The following is a 15,855-nucleotide window of genomic DNA, read 5'->3' on the forward strand; positions in this document are numbered from 1 at the left end:
TAACTTCCGGTTATATAGATTTTCCACCATTTTGAATTTTTTGAAAAACACTTCAAATCAATCTCTTCCTAGGAAGTTTGACCGATCTGCATGAAACTCGGTGAACATAATCTAGGGACCAATATCTAAAGTTCCCTCTTGGCAAAAGTTGGAAAACTTACTAAAACTGAGCTTCTATAAGGCAATGAATATTGCGGAGGGCGTGGCTCATCACATAAAGGTGTATAACATCTCAAGGGTTTCACCGATCACCACGCAACTTTGTAGGCATATGACCACACATAATCTGAGGGGACTCCTCCATTATTGACCCCATCAAACAAAATGGGGGCACTAGAGAGCTAATTTCTTATCTAGGCCTAACCACCATATCGATTTTTACTAAACTTGGTAGATATGTAGAACAGGATGCCTCAAGGTGACTGGAGAAATTTAACTCTAATTGGCAACTGGGTGGCGCTATAACAACAGAAAAATGCTTAAAAATGGCTAAAATGCAACCGATCACTGTGGCTCCCCATGTGGCCAAATGTTTTGGGGTTTTTTTCTAATTTTTGGTATGACTAAGTCATGGTATGGTATGCTGTACATAATCACGGAAACTGTCAGTGTGTCATTCTGTCTGTCCCACGTTTTTCAAAAACTCTGTCTGAATACATTGCTCTTCCTAATGGGTTCAGTTGACTATTTTATCTGCAATTTCCTATGACCTGTATCCCAAACACACACCATGTGAAACTGTATGTGGGCAACTGTGCATTCAATGGGTTTGGACTAGTTAAACTGATTCCATTAAACTGAATTAACTTCATACATTTTTAAATGCTGATGCAACCAGGTCATTTATTCTGGTTTTAGAGCATGTACAGTCTGGAGTCATCCATGAGCAACCACAGATGATTTGTGGGAGCCTGTAAGTGGAGGATCATGTGCATTGGCTGGGAAAATGGAACCTCCTGTGATCAGAAAACAATTTGGTCCACAGCCTGATGCAGCAGAAACAGCAAACAAACAAAAAAAGAAGCACAACATAATAACAGTCTTACACATACCACAAAAACAGAAAGAAAAAGAAACACTCCACAATGGAGGGTTGAAGATGGACTAGTTGGAGACATCATGCTACTGTACGCCTTCAGGATATTGTGATATGTCAGACCAAATGCTACTTGCAGATATGTTTTTTTTTCGCTTGCTGAAAAAGAATGCAAATGCACAATGTCTCCCTCAGAGGACAAAATTTCATTTACAAATTCAAGTATTGCCACAATGCAAAAAAAATTATGTCAAAAGAAAACAAAGGATTTGTCAGGTTTCTGTGCAAGCACAATAATCTGCACATGGCGTGTATGGCTGACAGCAAGATGTTTACTCTACTGATTACAGTGCAATTCATGCCGTGTTTTTGATTAAGCACTGTCACACACAATAAAAAAACGGTGTGAGGCGTCTTGAAGTGAGGGGATCAGTGGAGGCAAAGCCCTCACTGACACCTCAGTGTTGACTTTGAATTTGCAAATGTGTAAATACACCGACTAAGGACAGAATGTCATAGGCAAATAAGATGAGGGGGAAATAGGGCTAAGAGATGACACGAAAATGTGTCTGTGTGGCGGGGAGATGCAAAAAAATGAAAAAGGGAAGAAATTCAAAGAAGCGGTAATGAATGGAAAGTCACATAACCCCACCTTAAAAAAAGTGACAGAGGGCGAGACAGCAAGAAGTCGTGAGGAGCAGATGGTGCATATTTGATGAGACCGAAAAGGAATCTCCCTTCTCTTTCTCCCAGCCCTGACTCATGATATGAATTTCTTTTGTCTTACATCTGAAACCTGATATAATGAGATCCTTTTTATTTATTTATTCCTTAACCTGTACTATTAATTCATCAGATTGGGTCAGGTATATGAAGTTTTTTTTCCCCCACCTGAGTCCATTTCAGACAGCGGTTACACTTCTGTGGGTAAGTGAAGAGGTTGACGCTTTCAATTTTCTACAACAATGTTTTCAGGATTTGCAGTGGGTTGCCTCTGGACTCATAATAACCCCTGCTCTTATTTCTAACTCAAAGTTACCAGCATCAAAGAAAACTCTTGAAGTTAATAATTTAGCATTCCAAAAAGAAAAACACATATCTGGCAGACAGGTAGACACAAATATTGGATACTTATATTGAAGAGCAAAAGGTTGCTTAACTTACCTCTCTCCATTCTTTGGTTCCCACGGCCTGCAAATACAACACGACCACTGGAGGGGACAGACGAGGAGAAGAAGCCAAAGGGAAAGCATGAGGAAAACAAGAAAAAGGGAAGAAGCTATTCAATTTCAGCCCAAAGTCTTTTACATATCAGCACTTGCAGCAACAAATAGATATTAAAACACTCAGGTGAGAAAATCTATGTGACTCAAATCCATTTTCATTAAATCCTGCATAGCTAGAAGCAAAGTCAATAATTCCTAAATAAAAGCCATTAAATCTCATTGTCAGAATTAGAGACTCAGGACAGTCAAGGGACTTGAGGTATATTTCATCTTTAATAGATACACTCACTCTAAATATGGCAAAACAGGAGTATATTTGAACATAGGGATAATGAAAAAATACTCTCTCTATTAACATATTTTTCTTAGGCTCCTTCTCACTTTTCTGCCAGGTATACCTGCATAACAATATAAGAGTAATAAATCTCTGCATTTCCTGCCTTGGAGATATGCTGTCACCACCTTCAGCCAGGCCTCTCCCTGGCTATCAATATTTATGATTAGAAAAGGGCAGAATTACTGTGTATAAGACATTATTCTTAGGACCAAATGAAACATATTGCCTGGGTCTCATTGCTAACTGTCCTCTGAAGGGAAACGACAGAATAAGTCATTTCGCAAAGTGTCCCAAAACAACATGTGTTCCAGGCGACAAAGCCCCCTAGCAGTCCTAGTAAAAGAGTGAAAGTTATCAAGTGAAGTTATTATAGACAAATGCCAAACTTTAACATGACACAGCACTGTTCATTTCTTGTTTCCTACAACAGTCACCGTTGGTGTCTCTTAACCATGAGCAAGATTGTTCCCTAGTATGATGATTAGAGATGTACCAATACCACTTTTTCCTTCCTGATACCGATTCCGATCCCTGAACCTTAGGTACCTGCTGATACCGAGTACCAATCCAGCGTGTAAAATAAAAATGGATGGGATATGAATTGTTGTATGTCTCAACTCCTAAAACTCTATGTAAAATATTAAGAAATAGATACATAATAATAGAATGAATGCCATAAAACTTTTTTTTATTATTATTATTATCCAGTGTTGACACAGATCGAGACACAGGTTAAAGTGCAGCCACACAATCTAGTAAAAAAGACATTTTAAAGGCTACAGTAAAATGCTTTTTAAACTCTGTTTCCGTGTTGTTTGCCTGTAGCGTGTGTATGCGTAATAATGTGAGGCATTTCATGGTATCGGATTGGTCATAGGCTGTACTCGCCGATAACGCATTTTAGGCAGTATCAGAGGCATTTCCATTACCGGTATTGGTATTGGTACAACTCTAATGATGATGAGGGTCCCATAACTTTAACGGTTTCTTTTTTATTTTGATTTTCCCCTAAACCTACATTAATGTTAGTTAAGTTAAGGCACAAAAACAACTTGATTGTGGTTGGGAAAACATCATGTTCTGGCTTAAAATACTCGGTTTGGGGGGCACAATCCTGGCAGGAGAAGCAGCAATGTTTTGATAAAAATGGCATTTGTGCCACTATCTCGGCTAGAAAAGCAACAATGTCTTAGTTGAACACAACCGCTTTTTATGTGCCCATGTCAGCTGTAAAAGCTGTGATGTCTCAGTAAAAAGTAACTGTTTTTTGTCACTAAATCACAACTGGTTTTGTTTTTCTGGGGCTCAAGCAGTGGTCTGCAGCTTGGCAGGTGTCACGCCTCGGTGACAAGCCATCCACCATCCCAAGTAGGCTTCTATACCACAGCATTTGACAAACATTAATACAATAAACATGCAATGTAAAGTATTCGTGGTTTGCAAAAACATAAAATGGCAACAGTTTCTTCTGGCAACTGGGCTGAATCCGAATCAAATAATCTTTGTGCCTAAACCGAACCAAACCTTCACCATAGCCTTGTCACATCATAACACAGAATTATTTTTCAACAGTGATTTCAACAATAGTTTTTTAAAGGCACGTACATATTATGTTCTTCTGTTCTTCTTTAACCACCATTTGGGTGCAGACTAAAATCAACAAATATCGGATTGCCATTGAATTTTGTTATGACATTCGCTGTCCCTAGAGGATGAATCCTACAGACTTTGGTGATCCCTTGACTTTTCCTCCCACTCCACGAAGAGGCTGACCTTTTTGGTTCAGAGTGAAATGCTGCAAAGAAGTAAGGAGTAAAGATATTCACAGTGTCCAGAGGGTGAACCTATGACAACCTTCATCCCATTAGTTTTCATCTAGCACCATCAGCATGTGTCCAGTGAAATATCTCCAAATCTACATGACAGACCGGCATTTGATTTTGGTACAGTTCTTCATGTTCCCCAGAAGATGAATCCTAAGACTTAGACGACCGTCCAACATTTGAATTTATTACTAAATGCCTTTAAAGACCCTGGGTAGAACCAGAACATGCTGGATAGATTATATATCTCATCTGGCCCGGGAACACCACGGAATATCCTAGGAGTTGGAGAATGCTGCTAGTGAGAGGGACAACTGGACTACCTTGCTTAGCCTGCTACCACCATGACTGCCTCAGATAAACAGAAGAAAATGGTTGGATCGATAAATGGACCTTGAAAATTAGTGGCACACCCAACAGCCTCAAATGTACTTTGTATTGAATGTAACTTTCCATTATAACATACCAACACACTAAACTGTGTAACTGTTTGTGTAAACAAATATTAATTGATATTAAATGGTAAATAGATGATTAGATAAATTATAAAATTTAGATAAATAGAACCAACACATTTCATGTAACAAATAACAAAACCAAGGACTTTGTTCTTAAGACTTATTCAAGATGCATGTGACTTGAGCATCTTCTCTTTCTAGCAACCCATTTGTCATTATTTGTACAGTATTTATACCTGGCATTTTTTTTTTGTTATTCTGACACCATCCTCTTTACAATGAACATTACAGCCTCACAAAGTCATTAGCATGGCAATGGACTCCTAGTACTGTTAAAATAAAAGTAGCCCCAGTGCTTATAAGTAAAAGTATGGGTCCCCTGACAAGCCATTATTTGTGCTTTACCTACTGAGGTTTGTTTACCAAACCTTACATTTGTCTTCTGGGGAGAACATTTTGTGAGTACAACTGCAAAAATATGCAATAAGGCAGAGGCAGGGCAATTATAACCAACAAATTCATCATGTTGTCATGTTAGGATCAAACATATAAGTTTTTGCATAAACACACAAACATTCACTAAAGGCTCTTATGGGATGTATTAATAATTGGCCGAGTGTTGTTGTTTGTGTCTAGACGGGCACCATAAGCCACTGTGTGCCTTTGTGAAGTTTGGACATTAGCTCTAATGAACTTCAGACTGTCTCGACCGTCAGACAATTAAAACCACATTTTCCCTCCTAATGAGCAATTAACAGAGGGGAGATAATAGAGAAAGGGCAGCAAGCAGCAAACCTTTTGGGCATTGCGTCTTTAGAAGAAAACAATCTTTTCATTGTCAGATTGTTAGCCATACGGGAAGCATACAAGTCTGCTTAAAAGGGTATTACAAGGTAATCACTTTGTGAATAGCATGTTAGCCTTCAATTAGATTACAGAAGAGAAGACAATAAAGGCAAACACACTCCTGGGATTAAATGTGCTTGTATTAAGGTCATACCGTAATGCTCTCTTTGGCCCAACTAGTGAAATAATGTAGAGAGTATGTCTCTTTATCAGACATCAAAGTCACAGGACCTTGATGTTTCCCCAAGGTTGCAGTGTAACAGCGCCATAGCCCGACAGCGGGCTCAGACTAATCCGCGTTGAGGCTACATCAGTGTCGGCTGTGTCCTACGAACCTGACTGATTGCCTGCTTTATGGAAAGTGACTGAGAAAGGAAAGAGCCCATCTGGTCAGCCACACAACAGCCAAATCATCAGGCAATTCGTTGTCTCTCCGATCCCTACTCCAACTACAACTCCCGACAATAGTCTGGCTGCAGGATGAGTACCCAGGTGACTCTGAACATGAACAAATCGAAATTGGGCACAAATCATATTAAGTTCTTATGTGGATCCACATCTTAACAGTATACAGTGAGGAGAGTCTGCAGTGGCACAGAAAAAAGAAAGATCTCCTGCACACAGAGGTGTGCACAGACATTATGAAGTGCAGTGAGGACAATTTTTTTTTTTAAAAAAAGGGCATCCCCACTCCGCTGCATTGTCCCCATGCCTCCTCCTGAATGCACCTGCAACTGCATACTGCTTTTAGTAAAGATATGGAGACAAACCTACCTGTTCTCATTCCAAGGTCATCAAATACCTTTGATGTTTTGTCACATCTCTTGGGGACTGACAGCGACACATTCTTTTTAGCTTCTTTTAGCATTTTTACGTGAGGCATAGCTGAAATATTAACATTGAATTCGTCACATGTGGTTAATGTTGTGAAACAGTCATGGTTAGGTTTAGGCAACAAAGCTAAAGCTAAAGATCATGTTTTAGGTTTAAATAAGTATGTTCATTATGTGTTGTGTAGTGATGTAAATACGTCGTGTGAGTGAGTGCGTGACGACATAGGTATGTAATGTTATGTTAAAACAACAGTGATTTGATTTCACAAGGGACGTGAACTGTGGTCTCCTGGGTGAAAGTCCAGTTTTGTTTGACCCATCAGCCTTCCCTCCCTCCAACCCTATACTGATTTTCTTGTTCCTTATACTACGCTAGTTGCTCTTGGCATCAGGTATTGCAGGGGATGGGTTTATATTCCAGTTAGTTGAAAGCCTGGTGTGTCCCATAATGATACCAAAGGCTGCCTTCAGCGTTGATATCACACTGTGAAAGGCATGGCAAAGCATCAATATTTGACAACCTGGGAATGAGAATGGCTGAGACAAACATATTTTCATGACTTTCTTTTGCTGCCTACAGCTCTGTCTCTCTGTCATCTCTTTAAATGGAGCACTGTAATATGCAACATTATATAATCTGCAAAACTGCCAACTTGCTTTCAGGTATTATTCAATTACATAGCTTACTTGCACGGGAAAGATCATAAAGCTCCATATTAGAAGGAAAGCAGTGGAAAATAATTGCTTAGAATGTATTACACCTAAAGCTTGTAAGGATTTCCAATATAAACATTACTATGTGGCCATGTACAATTGATATATATATATATATATATATGCCAGCAATGCAATTTCATGCAAAAGGATGCTATTCTAATATTCATTATCATTATTACATAAGACTAGAAATTAGACCACAAAAGAAGAAAATACTGTCCTAAAGATGTGTGTCTTTTATGACTTTGGTCACTGTTGGATAAGGACATACAAATATACCTAGCAGAGGTACGTATTCAAGTCTCATGTCTTGGAATCGAGGTGAACTCAAGTCGCAAATCTGATGACTTAAACAAACTCAAAAAAAGACCCCAGTGACTTGTGACTTCACTTGGACTTGAGCCTTTTGATTTAAAAATACTTGATAACTTCCCCCATTACTTAAAAGGTGTGCTATCGAATCAACTAACATTAAAACTATTTATTCCCCCTTGACACTTAATTACCCAGATCCATTTTGTTTGAACCACACAAACAACTTCTGATCAAGTTGCAGGAGAGAACCAAGAAAAACTATTGTACATACCTGTGCACCACTTTGAAAAACTGATACCAAAATTAATTTAATTCGAACATACAAAAATTATGTACTGGTCAACTATAAATAAGTTGCAGTAGATTATGCAATACAGATCAGAAATTACTGAGAGAGATGCAACATTTTTCTACCTTGTTCGACATTTGAAATTACACAAAGAACTGTAAGTAAAGGGTAATATTAACATAGTTGGCAAGCTAATGCTTAGCTAACATTAGCTTAAGGGCTAAGTAACTTTTTAACAAACCTGTTATAATAAATCAAGTTTTAAAAAGGGTCGATTGTTTTTGTAAATTTGTAATATTTTTTGTAAAATTGCTTGTGATTTGCAAAATAATGACTCGCTCCTACCTCTGATACCTAGCTAGCTTTAGCCTATCATTAATTTTTTTGGTTTCTTCTAATAAGTATTCACTGTGTTGTGACAAGCAGATGACCACTGGCAACTTTTTGGTTGCCCTGATCCCCAGTCATCTGATAATTTATATTTATTGATTTGGTCCAGACTGTTTAACATACATACTGACATGGACTGTATAGAAATTACAAACAACGCCACCGTGATGTCACCCACTGGTTTGTGGATTCCTGTTTTGAAGCCTTGAATTTCACAATTTGGCTGTAGCTATCGTGGTTTTTGGAGCCAGAAGTGACCGAGGTGACCATATTTGGACAAATTTAAACCGGTAAATTACATAAACATTTTCCCCCAAACAGGTGTCATGAACAGGGAAAATAGCTATAGAGACCATAACCTGTTTTTGTACCAGATTGTGTATATGTTTATTTCTGCTGTTAAGTTGGCCATTTGGAGACTGACTCACTTTTGCAGCCAGCTTCAAGTGGCCATTAGAGGAACTGCTGTGTTTTGGCACTTCCACAGGGCACTTTAGTGAGAGAAGACAATGGGGTAGTGGCTCGAACCACTTACACCACTATGTGTGCATGTCCTTGACAGAAAATATTTCCCAGCAATGGACTTTGTCCCCATCAAATTTATCCTTGAAAAATTGTTCCGAGACATAAAAAAGAAGAGGTAATCTTCAGAATATACATATGTTCAAGTACACTGAGAGACATTTCAATCCCTTCTATATTAAAATGTCCGTCCCGTCAGTGTGTTGAGCCTAATTGAAAATGGCACAGGGTACTTTCGGACTCATCTGGCTAATGCCAAGCGAGCTGACAGCAACAGTCACTTGTGTAAAGGCTTTTTTTTTCCAACTGGGGATTTCTTGCTGCCTGCCTCTTGGATTTGCACTGCAGGAGAATATAATCAGAGAGTAGGCAGACATAGACAGGATACCACAGGCTTACTTGCAGGCTGGGGGCACAAGCTGCTCACTGTGAGGTGAAACAGAGAGGTGGTCAGGTGGCAGGAGTGTGGGGTGGTGGAGCTGGAAAAGGAGGACTGAAGGAGGACAAAATGGAATATCAAAGTGAAGGACAGCGAGGGAAGGCGAAACAGGAATGATAGAGAAGTTGGGTGGGAGACAGAATAGAGAAATAGATAAAGGAGGCATAAAAGAAGAGAAGATGAAGGTAAAGAGATGAGCTGGATAGATGACTGTTTGGGAAATAAAGCAGAGTAGAAATCCACTGTCAGGTGGAGGCAGATTTCAGCTGGAGAAGAAGGGCTTGGCTGGCAGAAATCCCTCACAGATACACCTTTCACACACCAATTTGGAGGAAGCAGGTTGGGCACACATCCCCGCTAATCTATTGATCTGCTGCCAAGAGAGGGATAAGGTGGGACAGCCCCATACCTTTGGAGACCAATTCTTGAACCTCAGTGGAGCAGCTATGACAAAGCTGCTCAGCTGGGAGCCAATATAGGGAGATAGCCTGCACTGCACAGGGTTTTTTTCTGTGGAAATTCAGCCCTCTTAGGAGCCTAAATCACAAAGTTAAGCTGCAGTGGCAAAAATCAACCCGATCCTTATTCTTGTTCAAGTTCTTGTGTTAGGTGTGGATGTTTATTTGCAGAAAACAAAGTGTAGAGTCAAGACGTAATTCTGTGTGGATCCATTGTTGAGTTAAAACATGGATAAGGGCAATATTTCTGCTTTTGTTGCAAGACCTAGAAAGAGGAGCAATACCATTCTCATGGGTGTGAGTTTAAGAAGTATTTCACTACTAGAAATATCGTCTTTCTCATAAAACTAGGCTCTCTATGCAGTAGAAAGACAAAAATACTTTTGAAATTGGTGCCACATGACCAGAGAAAACAGAAGAAAAGGGTTGTAGCAATTGCTTCTGCTGAAGAAGTAGAAAACCTACAATTACCAAAATGCACTGCACCACACCTGACCAGTAAATGTTCCTGCTGGTGGGTGATGTAATGTGAGTTTTGCTTTTCCTCCGCAGGACACAATATGTTGGCCGGCTGGTAACGAACATCCTCGAAGGATCTTGAATTACAGTTAAACTGTAAGGTAAAATAGGTAAAAAGGTTCATATTTGATCAGCGCTGCTTAGTTTTACTATTTGATCTCAGTTTTTTCAGCCTTTATTTACAATTCATTACAATAAAGAGTATGAATAAGTATAGCTCCCACTTCCTGTTCACAAATTCTCATATTACAGCCAAACAGTGCACTAAAATAAGCTTCTGACGACATTATAGGCAAGAAATGGGCAATACAGTAACATAATCTTGGTTTATATTTCATCTGCACTGCTTAATTTTATAGTTTGATTTGAGTTTAAGAGAAAGGGGCAGTACAGGTCTCTTTCTTTAACAGTGTCTATATTTTTTGTGCCCATGCATAAGGAATACGAAAATGCATTAGTACAATCTGTCATTAAGGCAACAACCCTAAAGCCAGCAAAAATTCACTGGATAAGTCGAAACGCATGCACTGGGAGATGAGCAAGGAGATCATGGTGCTGGTAAGATGAAGGGAAGTTTACTATAGTTCATTTACACATACTACCCACATTGTTATGATACAAAGCTGGTTGAAAATAGGCAAAGTCGGCTAACCTTTTAAAGTATAGAGCTGTAGACAGTTAGCCTAGCTTAGCATAAAGATTGGTAATAGGGCAAACAGAAATCCTGGCTTTGTCCAAAGGTAAAAAAAATCTGCATATCAACATCTCTAAAGCTCAGTAACACTGTGTGTTTTGTTTGTTTATTCTCTATACAAACAGGAATGTAATTTTGTCTAGTCTTGATGCTAGTTAGGCTAATCGCCTCTTGGTCCATCTTTGTTTTTAACACACAGACATCATTACTGCCAAAAAGCAACCAGCAAAAGCATACTGCAGCACCCGGTTTTATTTCATACATTTAATCTATTCAGTTATTTATCATCATCTATTTATTTGTAAAGGGGCCGTGTTTAAGCTTAAACAGGGTGTTACGTTGCTCCTTAAAGTCTACATATCTCTGTTCATAATGGGCAGTAAAAGCTAAACATGTAACAGCTGAATGTTGCTTTGTCGTGCGTATGAACCATAGACTGTATACAAAGATAGACAGCATAACAGCTACCCAAAAGTGGAGCTGAAACATCTCGATCGCCCCCTGGTGGCTGGCTGCAGTATGGGTCATTAGTCCTGCCCTCTCCATGTTACTGGTTGGGACATGGGCCAAACTAAAAACTCAAAGTATACATCAAATTAACTTTTCCTAAAGATGGTTTCTGTCATTTGAGGTAGCTTATAATCACACTGCTTTTGCTTGCGATTGGTTGGACGGGTGTATGGGCAGGAAACTTGATACCAGCAATGCCACCAGAGCAGGATAATAGCAGCCGTATGTGGGATATTTCAGCTTCACTTCAGTAAAGTGGGGGTAAAAGGAGACGTGTCGTCCATCTTAATCTACACAGCACATCCTTGACCCAGAAGGGATGCAGCCCTGTCATCTAGGAATTACATTTATATATAACTACTTGTAAACAACAAATACATTTTCAAGGCAAGTTACGTTTTCCATTAATGTAGTAAGGAAATGTCACTATTTAACATACCTGATAAGTCACAAAAATGTTGATATTGAAAGAGTATCAATAAAATCAGTCAAATGTTGACAAACAATGTATTTCAGTTGCTTTCCGCCAAAACTGGTAATCTTACAATACACCATCCACTTGTACTGACCAAAGCATTGTTTTTTTATTATCAACATTTAACCGAAAAATCGATCTTTCCCTAAACTTAACCAACGTGCTTAACCTAAGACAGGCTGGACAGGAACCTGAGCTTCTGGTCTCTCAGTCCTACACTTTGTACACTGCCATCCTCCTTCCAAAGCCGATAGGGTACATGAAGTGTTTTGTTACCTGACTGAAACCTCGTGTCTTAACATATCCAGGCAGGGATTATGTTGCCACAACAACGTAAATCAGAAAGCAGTTAACTAACATACAAATGTAATTTCTAAGGGGACAAGGTGGAAAATGAATACGGCCATTAAATGCTGTGGGTGTGAGATGGACGACTGTGAACATTTGACTCAGTGGGGGTTGCTCACTCTTTCTTCAGATCTCATCAGGAGACCTTGGGGGTAATTAGAGACCAGTGACCTTTATTTGGATGGTATGACTCAAGCCTTGCCTCTGTTCACCTCTGCCACTGAGCCTTTATTGAATTATAATTGACCTGCTTCTGCGAGTGGAACTTGTCAACATCATGTGTTAACAATGGATGAGGAAACTTATGAAATAAAACTTCCTGCCCTCCATTATTTCTTATGTCTGTGTGAAAACTGGAAGATGTGAAGCAGAATTTCTGAAGACAGTTTTTACTCAAATACTTACAGTGACTACCCGCATAGAGAGAAAATTGCAGCAGTACTGGAAAAGTAATAAAAACGACTTGATTCTGAATCACATCAAAGCAGCCTAAATCATATAGTTTATACATCAGAATATAGTCTTCCAGATGAGTCATTTTCAAACCACAGCAGGCACTAAAACAGATTTTTATAACAGGACAGGGAACAAAACTCCCAACTAAAACCACACCTGCTGTGCTATAACGAAACATTAACTCCTACCTGCCTGTGAGTCAGAATCATCCCAAAGCAGATACAACAAAATGAATGTAAAGGATGATCACATAGTGCATAAAATTTAATAGACTCACTAACTTCCCCAATGAGATAAGACAAATTATAATTGATTCAATACACATAATTGTATCTCATTTTAAATACTCCTGGACTGGTGGGAGTGGGGAAGGCCGTCTCTCCTACAGATTTCTAATGGAGTGAAACACTCATGTGTGTGGATGGAAACTGTCAGCACTCCACTGGCAAATGATGTTACATAAGAGAAGTGGGATGTTTCATATGGGAGCCTGATAGCGGTTTAGATGGTGGTGGATAGAAATACAAGTGTAAGTAGTGTGTGGCTTCAGGAGCTGCACAGTGAGAACATGAGGCAGCTAAAAATGACTGCCTGGATTTTTGAGAGAGTGAGAGTGTTCTCTCTTAAACTTTCCGTTTTAATGAGCCAGTGTCATCAGTGATTTTCTTATTACTTTAGAACAGGAACAATATCAGTATAATATCACATTTGAATAGGAATTGGAGGCGGAAATTACGCCTTTTGAAGTGCAAAGGGTCACTTCTATGACAGCAAAACAAAGAGGTACAGTTATAGCTCTTGGGAATGAGATGAAAAATATCTCATGAATTCCATTATTTTAATCTGGGTCCAAAGGAATGTATCGTGCAGATGAGTTTGTCTCTGACCAAATGACAGTACTCCTTTTTTCCCTCATTCCAACCCATAATCTCTTCAGTGATTTCAATTCTTCTTAGCTAGTTCAGTTCAAATAGAGAGGAATTTTACTCGCTCGGGGAAATGCATGAGAGCTGTTTGCATCTCTCCAAGGGCGACATCAGTGTGGTCGAGGTCACGCATGCCTGGAATATGTTAGAAACCCAGTCAAGACTGGACCGAATAAGACAAAGGGGCCAGCATAAGTATCCAGCTGGCTAGCAGCAAGGCAGAGCATCTTGTATGAAAAGAGCTTTGTTCCAAAATGAAACATCCATCATTTAAAAAAGTGACACCTACTCTAAAACGCTGACTGACAGCGCAAATTGGTACACAGCATGCATGAGTACTTTCCAAAAGGGCTTACATAACTTCAATAATCAGTGAACAAAATATCAGTGTAAAATCAACCACTGATTGATTGACTCGATTATTATACTACACGTTGATGCCAAGGCTGTTGCCAAGACCTACTTAGTCAAGTTATAAAGTTCAGCTTTATGATGTGTTAACAGACATTTTACCATCCTGCAGTCACAGAGCAACATTAGCATTCTTCCGGAGTTGTGCTTTTGGCAAATGTAAGTCCAATATTCACTCCCCTTTAAGCTCTGTTTTGGTCTCAACTCCTGAGGGAAATATCTGGCTCTTTAGCTGTTAAATTCTCCACTGTGTTCACAAGCCAGTTGCTCACCGTGTTTGTCTATTGTTTGGTGCAGTGCAGGTTTATCAGAGCTTTTTTATTGAAAACAAATGCTGGCCGAAAAGGGGGTAAGTTTGGTTTCAGAAGTAAGGGGCACAATAAAGTCTGAGGTCCTTCAATCAAAAACAAAATAGTAAATATTGTTGCCTGCATTTATATAAATTTTAACCAGTAATCTAGCAGTAACATGATGAAATTGATTATCATGCTTTTTACAGTAATAGAATCATTGATAAAAATGCTATGTAAAGCAATTACATATCAAAAAAGATTTATGCACTACCTAAAATCGCATTTAACTACTGTAATAATTCTGGATAAAGTTTGTATTTTCATCTTAAAACCTGCCTAGCCTCTTTGATTAATGTTGCTTGTTTAAGGGACATATTTTTCACCTGGTGCAAAGTAGCACAACGCAACTGTCATTGTCATTTTCAAAGCCAATGCCAGTGTTGTGTTAGTTGAAAATATACTTTCACCCGTTTGTGTGCCCATGGACATGTAGATCTTCAAATGAGGTGTGATCAGGCGCATTGTTGGTTTACTATTTTTAGGCAGCAGATAATGATTGTGCCACTGACCAACAAAAACCTGGTGTAAAGTCAGAATACCGCAGTATTTTCCTGCTATTTAAAGGGTGTATTATTCAGATAGTATGATGTGCCTACACATCTTGCTATCCTAGGCGGGTTCACAATGGATATGCACGCCATTGTTATACACACAGGGGCGTACTGATGGGTTGTGGTTGGGTGAAATGAATCATTAATAAGGAAAATACATTCTCTAAAATGTGAACATAGCAGAGATCAGAGCAGAGCTGCACATCTGCTGTCTGACTCCCTTCTAAGGGAGCGATCACACCGAGATGAAACGCCAGAAATGCGACGCCAGTAAAACCATTGTTTTCCTATGATACGGCGCATCTGACCGGCGTTCAAGCATCTTTTTAGACTGGCATTTTTCTGGCGTCTTTTTAGATGCTTCTTTTTAGACGCGCGTAGACGCTGAAAAGTTAAAATATTTTCAACTTTTTGAGCGTCAGATGCCAGTAGCTAGCGTGCATTGAATAAGCGCTTCCAGTGTTTCAAGCGTCTTTGAAGCGTCTGCGTCTCATTTCTGTGTGATCACCCGCTAAGAGAGTTGCTGTGCACATTTACACACAAGGAGCAGCATAACTTTACTGACTGTCTCAGAGGCAAAAAAGTTTTGTTGCATTTCCTCTGTCAAGTTTGCCGTTTAAATGTCCAACAATATTTGCTGCAGTGACATCACTGCATTTTACCGCATAACTCTCAACAAAAAAATGCTCACTTCTCCAATTTGCCGAATCCCTCATGTAAAATACGCCAGGTGCAGGCAGACCTAGTTTTGAAAGGGAATGGGAGATGACAATTTGACTGGGACTGGCCCAAAAAAACAATCGCTTCTGCAGTTTTCCTTTCAGACTATATAGTCCCAACAACCTCTATGAATACGGTGAGTCCTCTATGTTGCCTGAGATGCTAAAACCAGGGCAAAATGTCATGGGTGTGTGGGAAATTAG

General features: G+C 39.3%; 1 protein-coding gene across 2 annotated transcripts in view; it reads right to left on the minus strand.

Moving 5' to 3' along the window:
* The window catches only part of LOC125891451 (copine-9-like), a 130,374-nt gene that overhangs the window by 99,933 nt on the left and 14,586 nt on the right, over window positions 1–15,855 (minus strand). For both annotated transcript variants that reach the window (XM_049580757.1, XM_049580756.1), the window contains exon 3: window positions 2,201–2,247. In XM_049580757.1, the coding sequence (XP_049436714.1) occupies window positions 2,201–2,247 (47 nt within the window). The remainder of the gene's footprint in view (window positions 1–2,200; window positions 2,248–15,855) is intronic.

This window comes from Epinephelus fuscoguttatus, linkage group LG7, assembly GCF_011397635.1.
Source record: "Epinephelus fuscoguttatus linkage group LG7, E.fuscoguttatus.final_Chr_v1".
NCBI classification, from domain to species: Eukaryota; Metazoa; Chordata; class Actinopteri; order Perciformes; family Serranidae; genus Epinephelus; species Epinephelus fuscoguttatus.